Here is an 18,779-nt window from a genome sequence, read left to right on the forward strand (position 1 = left end):
ACCCTGTAGCTCCACTGGCCAACATGTACAGGCTGAAATTCTGTGTAACTTTTAGCATTCAACTGGAGTGCTGCTGAAGAGCTTCACCTTTTTAGGAACTGGCAAGTCCTCTGAAGTGCTTTATTTTTGTCAGTCCCAATACAAAATGCAGTGGAGTCACATATGTATATTTACGTGGAAGTAAATCTCACTGCATTTTGTATACTCTGTTCATAGGGTTTTCATGGTAAGAGGTATTCAGAGGTGGTTTACCATTGCCTTCCTCTGAGTTTGGATGCATCTTAGTTTGGTGTCTCAGCTTTGACCAGTCCGCCTTGGGTGCCCCTGCTAGAAGCCTAGCCTCTTGGTCTAGACTCCTGACAACATTGCTCTTAGCTTCTTCAACACTCTCAAACCCCCTCACCACGTTAAGATGAAGGTGAAGGAGGTGTGAAAATTGGAGGGAGAAATATCAATAAGATATGCAGATGATACCATACTACTAGCAGAAACCAGTAATTTGAAATGAATGCTGATGAAATTTAAAGAGGAAAGCACAAAAGCAGGACTACAGCTGAACGTCAAAAAGACTAAAGTAATGACAGCAGAAGATTTGTGTAACTTGAAAGCTGACAATGAGGACATTGAACTTGTCAAGGATTATCAATACCTTGGCACAGTCATTAACCAATATGGAAACAATAGTCAAGAAATCAGAAGAAGGCTAGGATTGGGGAGGGCAGCTATGAGAGAACTAGAAAAGGTCCTCAAATGCAAAGATGTATCACTGAACACTAAAGTCAGGATCATTCAGACCAGGGTATTCCCGATCTCTATGTATGGATGTGAAAGTTGGACAGTGAAAACAGTGGAAAAGAGAAAAATCAACTTATTTGAAATGTGGTGTTGGAGGAGAGCTTTGCGCATACCATGGACTGTGAAAAAGACAAATAATTGGGTGTTAGAATAAATTAAACCAGAATTATCACCAGAAGCTAAAATGATGAAACTGAGGTTATCATACTTTGGACACATCATGAGAAGACATGATTCACTAGAAAATACCATAATGCTGGGGAAAACAGGGGAGTAGAAAAAGAGGAAGGCCAAACAAGAGATGGATTGATTCCATTAAGGAAGCCACAGACCTGAACTTACAAGATCTGTACAGGGTGGTCCATGACAGATGCTCTTGGAGGTCGCTGATTCATAGGGTCGCCATAAGTCGTAATCGACTTGAAGGCACATAACAACAATAAATCTCACTGCATGCAGTGGGGTTGACTTCCACAAATAAGTGTGGATAGGACTGCAGCCTTAGCATCTGAAGTGGAAAATCCAGCTGTTTCACCCCAAGATTATGATATCATAAGCCCTTTGCCAGATTTTTGTTGTTGAGATTGTAACTGAATTTTGCCATTGCATATGTGCACTTTTGTGTGTATATAGATGTTACCTTAAAAGATGGGATAGAAATCAATCAAATCAAATCAGTCAATCAATCAAATCTGTCCTGTGAGGCAAGCACTCACAGCATGCAGCCACCACTAGTGCTACATACCTAAACCCTGGCTCATTCCACTGACTGATCCTAGTTCATGCCATGTTCCCCAGCAAATATATCAACACTGCTATTCACCCTGAACTTGGAAAGAGCCATATCTAAGGGGACAGCACATGCTTCATAAACATCACACCCCATCTTCACAAAGCGCACCATCATAATCTTTCTTCTTCTTTTTACAGAAGTGAACATTGTCTTGAATATAAGACTAGTGTTATCTTGTGTTTTTTTAAAATATTGCTGATCTAATTATTATGCACTGTTGAAATTGCCCACTAAATGCTTATGTCTCTAATTGGCACATAATTATTATAATCATTTGACAAGATGAGCTGGCAATAAATTAGCTTGGTGTGAAATTGCTTGGAACTGACATTACATGAAGACAAGGTTATTGGCCTTAAAAAGGGGCCTGGCTCTTTCCCTAATGAACAGAGAGAGGAGAGATAAATTGTCGTAGGATGTTGCATAATCTGGGAGTCACATCATGTGCCATTGTCCAGGAATCGAGCATCACAAAAGCCTGAAAATCACAAGATGAAAGCTAAGAAAAGATCAAAGCATCCACCGCCATTCAAGAACTGGGTTAGGAGCTTCTCTCATTGCTCAGTGCAAAGACAGGCTTTTCTTTTAATTTTCATTGTAAGGCAGCTGCACATATTAGGTTGCAGGAAATTAGAATGGGTCGGCAGGTGGCCCAGTCCTGAAACAGCGTGTGTAGGACTGCACCCCTTGATTGGGGTGGTGTAGCACTGTCAGCCATCAGAGAGGGCAGCTGTCACTAATAGGATATCACCAATGGAGTTTCTGGTGCTACCCCGTGCTGTATTTTAGTGCATTTTGGGGAGGGGGGAGAAGGAGGAAGCAGAACCTACACATGCATACACGTGAAGGGAAGGGAGAAAGACAACTTCCTGATCGAGTAGCACCTCATCAGTGCTGATTGGATCTACGGGACGGAACTGTCACTGTCAGTCTTCATGCTCAACCACATCTGAATGCACATCACTAGGGCTTTCCCCAAAGTCCATGCCCAAGTCTGTCTGCTCCTCTTGTTCTCATCACTCCAAGATCTTTCCACGGGGCACATAACATCATCCCTGCCTCCATGCCAATCTTCCCCCCACCTGAAGGCTTGGATTTACCAGGATAGCTCTCACCAAAGAGTGGACATCTGGTGCTGCATCCCAGGAATGTTCCTCTGGTCCAAAATCTTTCCAATGGACGAAGTACTGCAGCTTCCCTTGGTGCTGTCGGGAGTTGAGAATCTGCTCCAGCTCATATTCTTCCAGGATGTCGACAAGTATGGGAGCAGGCAGCGGCTTGGGTGCCCAACAGAGATGCAGCGATTGATCAGGAGTAAGCAATGAACAGTGGAATACCATAGAAGCAGGTAAACGTAGTCGGTACACCACCTAATTTATCTATGTCTCCACTTCGAAGTCCTGCTTCTAGCTTGTGACATGGGGTGGCAATTGGCAGGTAACGTGTGGACAGCCACACCCTATTTCCCACTTGGATTTCGGGACCAGGTTGTCGATGTTGGATGGCCGACCATTTATAGGCAGCCTTGACCCTCTCTAACTGTTCCTGTAACATCTGTTGCATTACTTGTAGCACCTGAACATACTTAGTAGCTGCAGGGATGGCCAGCATGGTGGTAGGGTTGTGGAAAGAGCATGGGTGATAACTGTAATTGGCAAACAAAGGAGCTTGCTGGGTGGATAAATGCACAGAATTGTTGTAGGCAAACTCTGCTAGAGGCAGCAGAGCCACCCAGTTGTCCTGTTGGTAGTTGTACTGCTTCAGGGTGGCATTAACCTTCTCTGTTTGCCCATCTGGTTGTGGAGGGTAGGCACAGCTCAATCTTCAGCAACTGCAACAGGGCACACCAAAACCAGGTGGGAAATTGGGCCCCCCAATCTGAGATCAAACTGTTTGGGAGGCTGTGCACCAAAAAATGTGTTTGATGAACAAGCAAGCAGTCTTCTTGGCAGTAGAGAGGCCAGAGCAAGGTATGAAGTGGGCCATGTTAGTGAAAGTGTCGACCACAACCAGGATGGCACTATTCCCCTACGAGGATGGTAAATCCTTAAAAAAGTCTAAAGTCACCACTCTCCATGGCCCTTCAGACATGGGTGAGGGTTCTAATAGACCCATGAGTCATCTCGGGGCATGCTTTGCTCTCATACAGGTGGGGCAAGATTGTACATATTTCTCCACATCATGCTTTATTCCAGGCCACCTTCTTGTCAAGGGAGTCCTGATTTTTGATGGGCAATATGGGCGGTGTAGAGATGGTGGCAGGGCAGCAACAGCTGTCATAGCTGGAACCCCAGCAGGCTGGCAGTACTGTCTGTAACAGTCTGACTGAAATGTCATGGAAGCATCCCCCCATGAAATTGAGCGATCATGTTGTGTCAGCCAGGTCATCCCCTGGACCACAGGAAAATGGGGCAAGGTGGCAACGAAAAAAGACAGCTGTGCTTGATGCTTAGGTAACTCCACAGTCAGCCCACAGTTGCCTGAGTCCAAGGGGCACCAATCAATGATCTCCACAGGTAAGGGTGCATAAAGTGAAGTGATGGGAATGTTGTGTTGTTTGGCAAAGCCTAAGTCCATAAAGTTACTGGACACCCCTGAGTCCACCATGGCTTGTACTTGGATGCTCAGCCCCGATGGTACTCCCAAACGAAGCGGTAAATGCAAGGCTGGCTGTGGCGGGGTTGGGACATTGAGAGGTCTGTTGCTCACAGTTGGTTCCAGCTTGTGAACCTCTATGAGAGCTGGGATTTGGAGTTTTCCTGCACCAGTGCCTTCTCAGCATTGGCTGGGCAAGACCATGCAAGGTGCCCCACCTTTCCACAATATAGGCACAGCCCCTCTCAGTGATTCTTCTATTTTCCTCTTCTGTCAGATGTGGCTGTGCCCCTGTGATTTGCATGGGTGCCACCTCTGAATAAGTGGAGTTCCCACATGGTAGAAGAGCATGTGTGGGAGGTATGGGAGGTGATGGTCGGGCCAAGGAAGCCCTGCACTTCAAGCAACGACCTTCAAGGCTGCTGTTGATGTGCAGGCACAGCTGGATGTGCTCTGATAAGGTGATGGGGGCTGACGTTCAGTCCAATTCATCCAGCACCTCATTGTTGGTACCCTTTGGTATTGATACGTAAGGGTCAAGTTGTTCCACTCCACTTCCTATGTGAAGATTTGAAAAACATTGGTATGAGTCCCAATGGAATTCTTGCTCTAGCACAGGGTTCCTAATTGATGGACTACCATAACTTTTCTCTGAGGATCATGGAAGATTTCTGCCATGGCAGCAATGAAGTTGTTATATTGTCTCAATACAGGATCGTCCTAAAGCAGCAGAGGAGTAGACCACTGGGCTGCCTCTCCCTCCAATAGACTGACCACAAAGGCCATTTTTAGTGAGTCGTTGGGTAAGTCCGCTTGCTGCACTCTGATGTATAACTTGCACTGCTCAATGAACATTGCAAACTGCTCGTGCTTCCCGCCGTACCTGAGGGGAAGTCCCATAGGTGCTTTGATATGGGGGAGTGGGCACCACCTGGGCTGGAGGGACCCCCTGTTGCAAGGCCACTGCATTGGTTCCAAGCTGGGTCAACTGGGCTTGCAGGTTCTGATTCTACACTCAAAGAGTCTGAGTCTCGGCTCAGAGATTCTGGGTCTCGGCTTGGAGATTCTGGAGCTCGGCTACCACGGTTGGCAAGACGCACTGCACGTCCTCCTCTGCTCTGCTGATTGCTTCCATCTCACTCATGGTGTCATTGGGTAGAGGAGATGCAACAAACTGTCCTGCCCAAACTAATCAAAATCAGACATGGACACAAAACTGTGCTTTTCTTTAATAGGTTTTTAATGGAAAATTTCAGTTCAGAGCACTTCATGAATCAATTTACAAGTTACACAGGATTCAGCATCTTTACCAGGTATAATAAGGCACAACTACACTGCATTAAGATGTTGTTGCAGCAGTTAGACACACCCCCTTGCCAGCCTTAAGTAAGGATGGGTGGGCTGCCTACATGTGCGAGAAAAGTGTCAGGGTCAGGAGCACGTGTGCATGGAAGTGCTCCTTCTCAGTGGGACAGTGGGAACCCTTTGAGCCTTCCGGTGCCACAGCTTACGGGTCCGAGGCAAGGGCAGCTGGAACACTTCCACAAGGTCTTCCTCCTTAGGAGGAGAGCTGCACGTTGATGATGGCGGGGTGAACCAGGAAGAGGGGTAAAGGGAATGTGGAGAGGCAACTTCCTGATCAGGCTGTGCCTCATCAGCAGTAATTGGATCCACTGGGACTCTCTCAGTGGCACGGGAGCCTTCAGCTGAACCACGTCTGAGTCACATCACTAGGGCCTTCCCCAAGCCCAAGTCTGTCTCCTCCTCATTGTCTTCATTGTTCCAAGACCTTTCCACAGGGCTCATGACATCATACATGGGTTGTATATAACAATGTCACTCAGCTAAGGTTCTGTCGGCTGAATGGAGAGGGAAATGATTTTTAGCTATTTCCCCTCCCCCCCAGTCCCTGACCTCTCCCAACCTGCTCTAGAGAGACCCCAACTCTTTGGAATAGATTTAGGGGGTGTGGGGGCTGCAGAGGGGAGGGGGAATGGCTGGACAATGCTGCCCTCCCCATTCCTCTGGCAAAACCCTAAGTGTTACCATCGGATGCAACCCTGCACTCCATCCATCTTCCACAAAATGCTATGTATGTAAAATAATTAATTCCATCAATCAGTTGGTGTCCATTCCATTTTTATATACTAATAATTTCACAAATTCAGCAAGAACAGTCCTGCTCATCTTTTCTCGCATTTTTCCCCATTCAAAATAATATTTCAGTGGGAGCATTCTGATTAAATGCTTCTTCCAATAGCAAAAGTTACTTTTTAATATTGCTTCAATTTCCTGCATTGTAAATTTCAGGGCGTAGCCTCTGCCGAATGAGTTTTTTTATAATATAATGTTGGAGGTATATGATGGTTTCATAATGTCTTGCTTATAAATATGCACTCTGAGCATAGGAGAGCAGGCAAATACCAAAGCAAACAGGGCTAGTATGTAAAACAGCATCCCTTCCCCCCAAACAGCATCCATTAACCACCATCCTTAAAGACTATTTCTTTCAGCTAAACTCAGACTTCCACTTCCTTTGCTATGTTTATTCCAGCTTTTTTTAAAGACTGCAATTGTAGGCATGCTTATCATGGAGTAAGTCTCATTGAACTCAGTTGGGCCTATTTCTGAGAAGACATGGATAGCATTCCACTTTAATTCTAGCCCACCTTTCCCCTGAAAGTATTCAATTTAGTATTAGGGATGGGGGAGAATATCCACCAAATCAGACCTGGCACCAGATTCTAGCTGAATTCGATAGTTCACCAGCTTTTCGGACCGGCACCTATATCTTGCTGCTGGCTGTGGCTGTAATTGGCACAGATTTTGCGGCCTCGGCTGCAAATCGGCAAGAATTTATACTTTCAAACTGTCCCCCCTATTTTACATTGAGTTATTTTCATAATGCTCCATAAATGGCGCATTTCCATTAAGAAGCCAGCGTTTCATGCCCCTGTGACCTCCGTCACTTATCAATCAACTGCTCGCCAAGCCCTGGCTGTTGCTAACAAGGAAAAGCAGCTTCAGTTAGCCAATTTAAAACTGTGTTTCATTGTACTTGTAAATCTGTGAAGCCTCCTGGGTTTGTTCTTTAGCCCTGTTTTTCTCTGCTCTCACATCCCCTCACTTCCCCAAATTTTAGGAACCTTCATATTTTACAGAAATGTTCCCAATGAAGCCAATTTTTTAATCTAGATTGTCCTAAGGGTAAAGGGTAACCCATTCATAAGCCTGACACCATTTGGCTCCAATCAGGTAACTTCTGAGGCTTTTGCCTTGGAATCCAGAAAGCACTTGTTGCAAGAGAAAGGGGAAACTGTTCCTCTCTTCCCAGAGGGTCCTTCGGGATCTGCCCCTCTTTGGAAAAGAATAGATGAACAAACGACATATATGCAGACATTTAACATAATTATAATACCTTGAGACTTCCATGGCTCCTGATGTTGATAACTACAAAATTTTGGCCGATGAAAAACAACAACCGCTGATTGAATCACCCAAAAACATGCACAGCAGATTGAATTGGCAAGTGCGAGAGCAAGTGGGAACGAAAAAATGGCAGATCGGGATTAAATGACGAACTATACAAATGCAAGTGGATCAGAACCATGCAGCGAACCCCATCCCTATTTAGTATAAGACAAAAAGCTAGAAACGCTAGAAGGTGATATGAATTTTCTTTTACTTGTTTACAGCAAGTTTTGAAATGTTCAACCAGCTAGAATAAACTAAAACGAAAGAACCAAACAACAGAGATCTTGAGGTGTGAATAGAAGGTATTTTTAAAAAAAAAACAGAGAAAGAAATGAAGCTTAAATAATGCATTTAACCTTCGCTTGCTATGGTTCTGTCAAAAGGCTGGCTGTGCTTAATTCAGGCTGCAATCTTATATACACCCTTACCTCAGTGAATTAAATGGTGCTTACTTGGGAGATGACCAGCGCCGGATTTAGGCATAAGCTAAACAAGCTACAGCTTAGGGCCTCACAATCCGCAGGGGCCTCAAAAAATTTCAGATTTTTTGGGGGGGGGCTTTTAAAATTTTATGTGTACTGAATATATATATATATGGTGCAATTTTTTAACAAAGGGCCTCCAAGCTTTATATAGCTTAGGGCCTCACCAAGTCTAAATCCGGCACTGGAGATGACATGTACATTAAGAACATAAGAGCATGGCAGGATCAAACCAAAGGCCTGTCTAGTCCAGCATCCTGTTTTCCACAGGGGCCAACCACAACAGGAAGCCCACAAGCAGGACAAGAGGGCAATCGCTCTTTTTTGCTGTTGTTCCTTAGTGACTGGTATTCAGAGGAGTGTTGCCTCTGATCCTGGGGGTAGCATATAGCCTTCATGACCAGTAGCCATTGATAGCCTTATTCTCCATGAATTTCTCCAATCCTTTTTCAAAGTCCTGTAAGAGAGCAGCCACCACCACATGCAAAGAAATTGGGATTAGGAGGGAGTGTGAGTGGGAGCCCAGCCACAAAGGCCAAGAACACAATCAGAAGAGGTCATTCACTTTTACCCAAGAGGAGACTGAAAGTGTCATTTTCTTGACCTCTGAATGAGCCATAACACCAAACCTAGGGCTGGCCCAAGACGTTCTGCTGTCTGGGGCAGACAAGATTGCATCCCTTTTACATTCTGTATTTAGAAGTTGACTGGGCTGACAGTCGAATGTTCATTTGACAGAGGGGATGAGATAGTGTCGTTCACTGCACTTGAGATAGCAAGCTAGTTATAAGTCCTAGGATAGACCATGCGGCATATACAACTCTGTCCACCAACAGAGGGCTGAGGAGGAGCAGCCAAAGGGTAGTTACTGCTGCTGTCCAGCCTCTGCCACTGAGGCTGTTGCTTCAATTAGCCTTATAGTAGAGTTCACCCTGACCAAACCACAGACAAGCCCTAACAGGTAAGAATTAGGGACTATTTACACAACCATTTGGGGGTGTGATTACTGTGGGATAGGCCTGCCCATACAGGCTTTTAGCCTGTATGGAGCTGAACATTTGGAGATACCAAAACAGGGAAACCCAGCTGTATGCAAGCATTTGAGCACAAATGGCCCCAAAAGCAACATCTGATGTGGTGGTGTATCAAAATCCATAATGATTCAAATTTTGAAATATGGACAGACTTTGAATGTTGGTGAAATGTTGTTTCAGCCCTGGTTTCAGATGCCATCACATGTGAAGAATAATATATACCAATTCTAGAGAGATTATGGTGGGGATTGTATGTTGGAGGGGAAACAGGTTTAAGAAAGACAAATAAATTAGAAAAACAGGCACAGCTCCAGGGTTTGGGTTGCCTTGGCCAATGGGCCCTTAGCTGATTTAACAAAAGGTTTTGCTTGCTTCTATCTGCTATTGTTCTTTATTTGGGATGTAGGGCTCGTCCAAACTGACCCCGATAATCCACGTTTTCCATATTCACTTTGTCATCTGACAGTCCCCACTTTGCCTGAAATTCGCTCTTTTCCGATCTGAAAAATATGCTTTTTTGCGCCCGCACATGCAGCGGGAAGACCCGTACATTCTTTTCGCTTTTTCCCAGCTCCACCTGCAACACCATCCCCTATCATCCAATTGGTCCGCAAAATGTGATGTATGCTCCTCTCCCCCTTTGCAGTGAAGTACAATAACGTGCATGCGCTTGAACGTAACAGCACAAAAGTTTGAATTTCCTGTTGGTTTGGCAGTAGTGGCTGTAATGGAGTTGACCGAGTTTTTGGCTCTTGTACAGCTCCACTTACAGCTATTAAATTTCTGCCTTGTGCAGTTGAGGGCAGCTGGAGCCCAATGGGCGCCTGGACAGGGTCGTGTGACACCCCGGAGCCCAGGAACAGCAGGAGCCCCAGCAGCGCCAAAGCCATGCTGAGCTTCCTCGGCTCATGCAGGGGTGGTGGTGGAGGAGGCTACTTCACAGCAGCTGCACCAGCAAAGCTTCGGGATAGGAAGCGCCGCGATGTAGCGAGCTCAGTGCAGTGGGAGGTGGCGGCAGCGGCTACATTTTCCTCCCTTATGGCAACATTGTTCACAAGTGAGGGCATGGGGGAGGGGGATCTCCATCTCCCCCCTCACACCCCGCCCCCAGCAGCCTAGTTCCTAGCTAGGGAACCCCACACGTCTGCTGGATCCCTCGATTCTTGGGGGCTGCTGGTGGTGGTGCTGAGTCCAGGGCCTACCCTCCCCCCCATTTGCACTCACACACGCACGCTGGACATATTCTCCAGGAACAATTTGTAATAGGAAGGCATGCAAAGGGAATGAGGTTACAGCTGCTAAACATCCTTTCCTCTTTCTCCGCTTTGAAGTGTTTTCTCTGATAAAAGAGAACTGCAAACCACTTATCTGACAATAATTGCTGTATTGTTGTTTGCTTGCATTTGCGATATATCACTAAACCGAATGTATGTGGTTTTGCCTTTTTCCATATCAAATTTTCTGGGGGTAAAGACACCTGGCAATTCCACTTATTTCTCATGGAACTGCAAGCAAGTAATGACGTGTCATGTCTAGGAAGGTAGACCACCAGTCTCTATGGTTGCGGGTGCCCGAGACGCTCTAGCAAACCACTTATATGCCAATAATTCCTGTGTTTTTGTTTGCGATATTTTGCAAAACCGACTGTATGCTTTTCTGCCTTTATGCATATTGTAGTTTCTGGAGATACACACGGCTGGCAATTCCACTTATTTCTACAGAACGGAAAGGGGGGTATTGAGGAACTGCTACTACTTGCTTCTTTTGTAAAGAATGGCAGGAAAGCTGAGCGTTTAATGGGGAGCACCCCCCTTCTTACAGAACCAACTTTTCCTGGGGTGGCACGGCAGCTTTGTGACTCTGCGTATTTGCGCACACCCACCCAGGCACATTCTCGATTCAAGTTGTCCTTGTACCTTTCATTTCCCCCCCCAAAATGTCTAATAAATCGAATACCACACAGGAATGCCAGCTGGGACCTCTGGCTCTGCTGCAAGGTTCCTGACTCCCAACCTTTTCTAGAGTGCAGCACTCGGTGGCGGCTCCCAGCTCCTCCCCATTCTCGCTCTCGCTCTGCCTGCCTCTCGCTTTCTGTGTAGGCGGCGGCAGCATCAGCATCAGGGAAGAGCCACTGAGAGAGGCTTCCCAGCAGCTTCTCAACCACTTTGGGCAAAACTTGATGCTCCATTGCCTTCACCCCCCCTCCTTCTCCCTTTCCTTCCCATGGCCGTTTGCAAAGCGCCAGCAAAGTGAGCTCCCTGCACCAACCAGCCGCACTTGAGCGAGACCAGCCAGGAAAAAGGGGGCTTTACAAACAGCCACAATTGCAGATCTCACCCGGAGCGGCCACCCAGTTCTCAGGCTGGCTAAAAATAAATGTCTGTAGCTGCTCAGTAGAAGATGCAGAGCCCCACCAACACCACACCATTGCTCTGATTGGTTGTTTTCCCGGGCTTTCCCCGGACATTTGCGCACATGCGCAAAAGTGGAAATACATGATTGGCTGGGAAAGAGGGAAGGGGTATGGGGAAACACCCAAGAACCGCCCATCAAACGCCCACAGCTCTAAAGTCTTCCGTATTGCATCCGAGCGCCTGAAGGTACAGCAGATGATTCCCGATTTTAAAAAGCAAATCGCATTTTTTGCAGTAATGGAAAAGCGGATTTAACCACGCGAAAATGCGCAAAAGCGCGCAACATCATATGGACGACCGAAAATTAATGAATACACAAAGCGATCATGTCACACATTATACAGTCGTCTGGATGAGCCTGTAGTCTTTCCCCAGGAAGTCTCCTTCCTCTTTAAAATCCGTGTGAGGCATACATTCAACAAGCAAAGCTTCTCACACCATGTAAATCAGCCTTTGCCAACTTGGCACCCTCCAGAAGTTTTGGACTGCTACTTCCATCTGGCCCAGCCATCCCACCTATGCTGGCTGGGGCTGATGGGAGTTGTAGTCTAAAACATCTAGAGGGCACCAGGTTGGTGAAGGCTGATGTAGATGCAGTGGCAGGGAAAATTTCATCTCCTGAATTTCAGCCTCACACATGGCTGGAGCCCTGCCCAGAAAAAAAGGTGAGAACCTTACTGATTTCTGGAGGTGGGGCAGATTGTTCTTTCTCTACTTCCCATGATCACAAACCATTCCCTTTGTCTTCCTTATAGACCACGGGTTCCCAAACTGATCCGTGGACCACCAGTGGTCCGTGAACTTCATCCAGGTGGTCCATGACATGCCTATGGATTTGTGGTTGATGATGGGAGGGAGGTGACTTGTCCACTTTATTAAACATTCATACTGATTGTATTTTTATTGCTTCTTTCCTTTTTTTGGATTGTACTTTCTTGATTACAGTTTGAGTTCTATGGAATTACAATTGCTATAATAGGAAGAAAAATTGTTAAGTAGTCCGCCAAGACTCTCGGGAATTTTCAAGTGGCCCATGGGGAAAATATTTGGGAACCACTGTTATAGACCATTTCCACTCTTTGTGATTTCCTTGAGATCCCCCTCCCTCCAGTTTTTTGTTTCTGCTTAGAGGGGATTCAGAAGCACCCCCATACATATTAAAATGTGTTAGGGGATTGCAGGGGCTAGCTGCACACACCTCTCACTACCAGTGCGCACACTGCACACACATCCCCTGTCAGCTGTTCTGAGGGTGAGAATGGGCTCCTAGCTTTACTGACAGATGCATGTAAAGATATTCCACGTGAGACCGAAATTATAACTCATCAGGCTTTTGCTCAGGCCTTTGCTTTTAGTTTTCTCTCATTAGAGGCCTGAATTATTAACATGCGTCACAATGCAGCATAAAAGCAGAAGTAGTTAAAGCAGGCGCCGAAACAAAGGACAAAGGAAGTTGTGGTCAGACTGAGAAATATTTCTTAATATGCTTTTTTAAGGTCAGTTTTAAGGTCAAGCCTCATGTAGCTGGCATGAGCCGGCTGTGTGATAGTGGGAGGGTACCAACCTGGCACATGGAGGGGCAGGGCAGAATGTGTAAGGTGACCACCCCAAATTATGCAAGATACTACTATGTATGGTTATAAGGTGTGCTTTTTGGCAATGACATATGTATGATGTGCAATCCCTTTATAAAGCTCTGCTTGACATATTTTGGGTAGAGACGGTCCTGCTGACCCCTCTCCCAATGGTCCATTGGTTTATGTAATCTATCAATAAACTGTCCTTTGGAGCACAATTGACTGGAGAGAGGGGTCATTATTGCAGTCTGTGGCATAGTGCTTCGAGTGTTGGACTATGACCTGGGAGACCAGGGTTCAAATCCCCACACAGCCATGAAGCTCACTGGGTGACCTTGGGCCAGTCACTGCCTCTCAGCCTCAGAGGGAGGCAACAGTAAACCCCCTCTGAATACCGCTTACCATGAAAACCCTATTCATAGGGTCGCCATAAGTAGGGATTGACCTGAAGGCAGTCCATTTCCATTTTCAGTGACAAATTCAGAAGTGCAGGGTCCTTCCATGGTAGTCACAGCCACACCCCACCCACCATCCCATTTTTGCAGTTGGATTGAAAATGAGATCCTTATTAATGCATCCTTCCACAACAGATGTCCCTAGGAGCCAATGAGCATGAAAGGGGAGAGTGTTAGCTACTGAAAAGAGTCTTCTCATTGGCTGACTCACCTCCTTTCACTCTGGTTGGCTCCAATCAGCAGGAAAGAACAAGGAAGCAAGTTAGAAGACTCTTCTCAGTGGCTTAAACACTCCTCTTTCATGCTGATTGGTTTTTAGGGTGCTATAGACATAGGGACCCTGCTGGGACCCTGGTCTCAAAAATGTAAGGGATCTAAGACCCCTGAGACCCTGGAGGACTACACCCCTGCATGATTGTCTTTTTACAGTGGGTGTGGGGAACCTTTGGTCCTCCAGATATTGGTGAACTACAACTCCTATCAGCCCCAGCAAGCATAGCCAGTGGACAGGGATGATGGGAGTTGTTGCAACATCTAGGTGGGAAAGGTTCCCCACACATTTTACAGAAAGCTACCCATACTTTTAAAGCACATGGCTTCCCCCAAAGAGTGCTGGGAACTGTAGTTTGTTAAGGGTGCTGGGAATCGTAGCACTGTGAGAGGAAAACTACAGTTCCTAGGATTCTTTGGGGGATGCCATGTGCTTTAAATGTATGGTGTGGGTGTGACGTCAGTCTCCAACAACACTTCAGCTCTCCCTCTCTGCTTTTCCCACTGGTCACAGTTTGTTTTTTCTCTCTCTCTTCATACCGTTATTGGCAAGACAGCTGCTGGGTCATAGAAACCCTTTACCACTTGGGAGATAGCCTAGATACAGTTTAATTATAAGTTGAAGGAGGCAGTGACTGGCTGAATGGGATAGCTGTAATTTACGGCATCTGGCTAGCATAGGCAAATGAAATGCAGCTGAGCTACAAATTTCTGCAGCAAACTCATTGGGAGGAAAAAATTTTTTGACACAAGTTAGTGCTTGAGCAAACCAGATTTATAGCTCCCCATGCCATGTGAGTTAAGATCAGCAAAACAAAGGTTGCTCAACCAGAAGCAGAGGGCATTTGCATTAATCCTCCAAACTGCCCGTGAAATGAACTTGACATTCAAAATCCCTCTCTGCCATGACGCAGGCTTCCTTCCCATGCACCCACACTGGTGTGGGAGCTCTTTCCTCCTGGTGGTATTCCACATAGCTGCAGTATACGTGTGTGAATACCAGAATCATGTGGGTGGGGGCCAAACACGAGGGTCTTTCCCACGAGATAGGTACCCTCATTCCCAGATAAGTAACAATCCAGTGGGAAAGACCAGTGTCATCTGGTCCTCTCCTGGACTCTTCTGATATTCAAAACCATGTCACAGCTACATGGGACCACACTAGGAGGAGTATTCAAGACTGAATATGTCATGTCTGATTTACAGTGCCAGCAGGCCTGGTGATTGGTATCTTGATGACCCCTGAAACCAATTTCTCTGCTTCTGCTGGTGATCCAGCTCCCAAATCAACATATTTCTGATTCTGTAGGTAACCTGTTGTTGCAACAGTTTTAAGAAGAGCAACTCCGAGCTGCTAGAGGTCGCGGGGCAAGGAAGAGCAGGCACCGTGGGGGATTTCCAAGCTTCTTCAGTCCCAGCCCTCCTTTGTGCCTCAGTCTAGTGCTGCCCTGGGAAGCCCCTCCTCCCCTTGGGGGGCTTGGTGCCCCACCCCCGGGCTTTCCTTGCCTCCCATGGCGTGGCAGTCCTCACTAGCCTCCCTCCCTTGCAGCAGAGGCGAGCTGCAGAGCCCAGCAGCTAGCTCGCAGCGGCATCTCGCTGGTGGTCCTGGGCCACTTGACCTTGGTGCTGGGGGCCATCATCCATGGTGCCCTCCTGCACCACGTGGCCCGGCCCGTGCACACCATCACCTCGGAGTACACCGTGGCTAACGTTGTTGCGGTGGCTTCTGGGCTCTTGAGCATTGCTGCCGGCGTCCTAACGACCCTGGTGTCCCGGAGCTTCTCCCACCGTTGCCTGCCTTGGATCCTGGTTGTGATCGCCCTGGCAAATGTCCTGATCTCAGAAGCCTGCTGTGTGGGGCTGGCACTTGCCATCTCCCTCATTGTTGTCAATGGTGGCCGTCATCTCTTTACTAGTTGCAACAGTTCTGCCCTTCCAGCTGATGCCCGTACTGTGATAACAAACGAGTTCCCTTTTGACACTACCCACATCTATGACACAGCACTGGTCCTCTGGCTTCCTTCCTTGTTGATAGCAGCAGTGGAAGCTGGTTTGTCTGCCTGGTGTTGCACAGCTTCCCTCTCTCTCTGTGGAATTGGCCCCTCTTCAGCCTCCTACAAAGTGGTCCTGCTTCAGGCAGCTGCCCCACAGGAGGTGGCTGCAGAGGAAGGCTCTGAAGGGGAGCCTCACCACCATCCTCTGGCTGAAATGGACGAGGAAGAGTGCTGCCTTTGAGGGTGGAGGAAAGAGAGCTACCCACTTTTGCTGCTAGACTGTCCTTCATGTTCTTGAACGGACAAATGGGCTTGTGTTCAACGTGCAGAGCTAGCCAGGCAGGAATCTCCCCCAAATTGTTTTTTTAAGTGTTTTTAAATTTGTATATTTGTTTTTAATTGTTGTAAACCGCCCAGAGAGCTTTGGCTATGGGGCGGTATACAAATGTAATAAACAACAACAACAACAATATGCTACAGCAGAGGTGGGGAACCTCACATCAGAGGTCCAATGCAGCCCTCCAGGCCTCTCTGTCTGGCCCCTGGAACTCTTTCCCAGCCACACCCCTCAATGGCCCTGCTTTGCACCTTGAAAGTTTTTGCATGGCTGGAATGCGTCCTTGAACTCCGATATTCCCTCTTGCTTGGCTGGATGGAGAACAGGGAGGGATGTGTGAGTGTGTGTAGAAACTAGTCTACTGTACAAAGGCAACATTTGTATTAATTGCTCTGCCCACTCTTGCTTTTGACCTCGTGCACCACATGGCATGTGGCCTCAGAAAGTTGCCTAGAATGTAATGTGGCCCTCTTCCCCACCCTTATGCTACAGGAACTGATAAGTGGACCAAACAAGAGTGCCATTCCTCATGGTTTGGCACTTTAGGTTGCCTTGCAAGAAAATAAATAATTAGTAAAAAAAAAATTTTGGAGGAAAGAAAGAAGTAATCATTTTGAATTTGAAATGGATCTTTTGTTTCAGCCATACTGCCACAAAAATGTATCCCTATCCAGAGGCTAAAGATTTGGCAGTCTGTATTCTCTATTGGATTTCCTCCAGTTTGGCTCAAGACACTGCCTATGCTCCTGTTTCCCAGGCCATTTGGCAGGGCCCCCTTTCTTTCCTCCACTTGCCTTGCTTCATAGCGTTCTTTGTAAAACCATTAAAGAGAAAAGTTATTATACATTAGAGAGTGAGTTATGTGTGAGAGAAAGCAGGCATTGCCTAATTTAACCTATGCAAAACTAGCTTGTCATTTTCTTAGCATTGAGGGTAAGCTAAAATTAAGAAAGAAAGATTTGCCAGCTGGTAACCTGCCTAGGCTTCTTCCATGATCAATGTATGATTGCCATTCACATTTTATTCTGGGTCTACATGACATTGCCATCCATTTGTAATTCTTTTGTATTCCCCCTTTGGTCCTTCCTTGATAAGCCAGTTTAACAGTACAGTCCTATACATGTCGATTCAGAAGCATATTGGCTTGACCTCAATGGGGTTTGCTCCCAGGTAAGTAAGTAGAGGATTGCAGCCTTAATTTGCCCAGGTGGCACTCCTAGAGGTTAATTTCTTTTATGCCAGGTGAGAACTCTTGCATATTAATACATCGCCACCCTGTGCAAAATGTAACCTTTCCTGGTGAGCAGGTTAATTAAAATAAGTTTGAAAAGGCAAACTGCAGGAGCTGTTATGCAACAGAGGAGATGACACAAACCAGCAGCAAGAAAGCAGCAGAATGCCCTCCTCTCTCAAATCAGTTTCTTCCAGTAACTTTGGCGCCATTAAGTCCAATTCACAAAACCAATTTTGCTATGCACCACATGCAGATGTGCCATTTAGAGCATTTTCTTATTCCCATTCTAATGGTGCAAGCCACCTTCCTGATATAAACATACAGTAGCTCTTGAATATTTTCTCCTTTGGGCTGGTCATTGCATTCATATCAGTGGCCACAGTGGAAGCCACCTAGGGGGCAGAAATGTTCTGCATCTGTGCTCATATCTTTATTGTTTACAGTCATTGACCAGCCATATAAGTACAAATATTTAAACGCAGAAAAGCAGAAGTACATATAAACAAGTAAAGTTAAATTATATATATACAAACTTAAAAAAATAAAACCTGGTATACTAAAGTTAAGATGTATTAACCATCTGTTTCCTTATAGTACATGCTAAGGCACATTTGCCACTTTAAATATTATTTCATTTCTCAGAAGCAATTTCTAGAAGCAATTATTCGTCTCGCATTTGGTGCATTGTAAGGAGTGGGCTTCAGTTAGAACCTCCTAGGATGACCTGTCTTGTGTCTGCCAAGACATAGGAAACCCATTTTAGTGCCCTCTACTCAGCAGGGCTAGACCCTGCAGTAACCCCAATGATTAATTTGGCAGACGCTCCTTCATGGCAGCCAGTCTCAATATTAGAAATAAAAAAATTAGGTGCTCTACTCAAACCTGGAAAGGCTCCTGGGATTTATTGTATTCCATCAGAGCTAATAACAAACAATATAGTCTGTTGGGGCCCAGTCCTGTCTTCACTTTTTACATGTATAGATCGGTCAGCACAAATACCAACTGACTGGGGCTTGGCCATTATCATCACAATATATAAAAAGGGACAACAGGATGACCCCTCCGATTACTGCCCAATTAGTCTGCTTAGTACAGTAAGTAAGCTCTATACTAAGCATCTATGTTCCATGCATTATTATACCAAAGGAGCTGCCAGTTCTCACTGTTTTTATACAAGACTCTCATTGCAGAAAACCCTTGCGGAATATAGCTCTGTCCATCTGGGAGGAAAAAAGAAGCAAGTGAACTGGATTAACAGAGAGCACTTTAGCCCTGGCTGGCTGATATTTACATCCACACCCTTGTGAAGGTCTATATCATGCATT

At 46.1% G+C, this 18,779-nt stretch overlaps 1 protein-coding gene across 1 annotated transcript; it reads left to right on the top strand.

Annotated features, from left to right (window-relative positions):
- Positions 1–3,503: 3,503 nt before the first annotated feature.
- Positions 3,504–15,986, top strand: LOC133378751 (keratinocyte-associated protein 3-like; the record flags this gene model as incomplete). The annotated part of the gene is made up of 2 exons (XM_061613377.1): positions 3,504–3,627; positions 15,439–15,986. Coding segments are annotated over exons 1-2 (672 nt in total), but the record flags the coding sequence as incomplete, so codon positions are not given.
- Between the last annotated feature and the right edge of the window lie 2,793 nt (positions 15,987–18,779).

Source organism: Rhineura floridana, chromosome 3, assembly GCF_030035675.1.
Source record: "Rhineura floridana isolate rRhiFlo1 chromosome 3, rRhiFlo1.hap2, whole genome shotgun sequence".
NCBI lineage: Eukaryota > Metazoa > Chordata > Lepidosauria > Squamata > Rhineuridae > Rhineura > Rhineura floridana.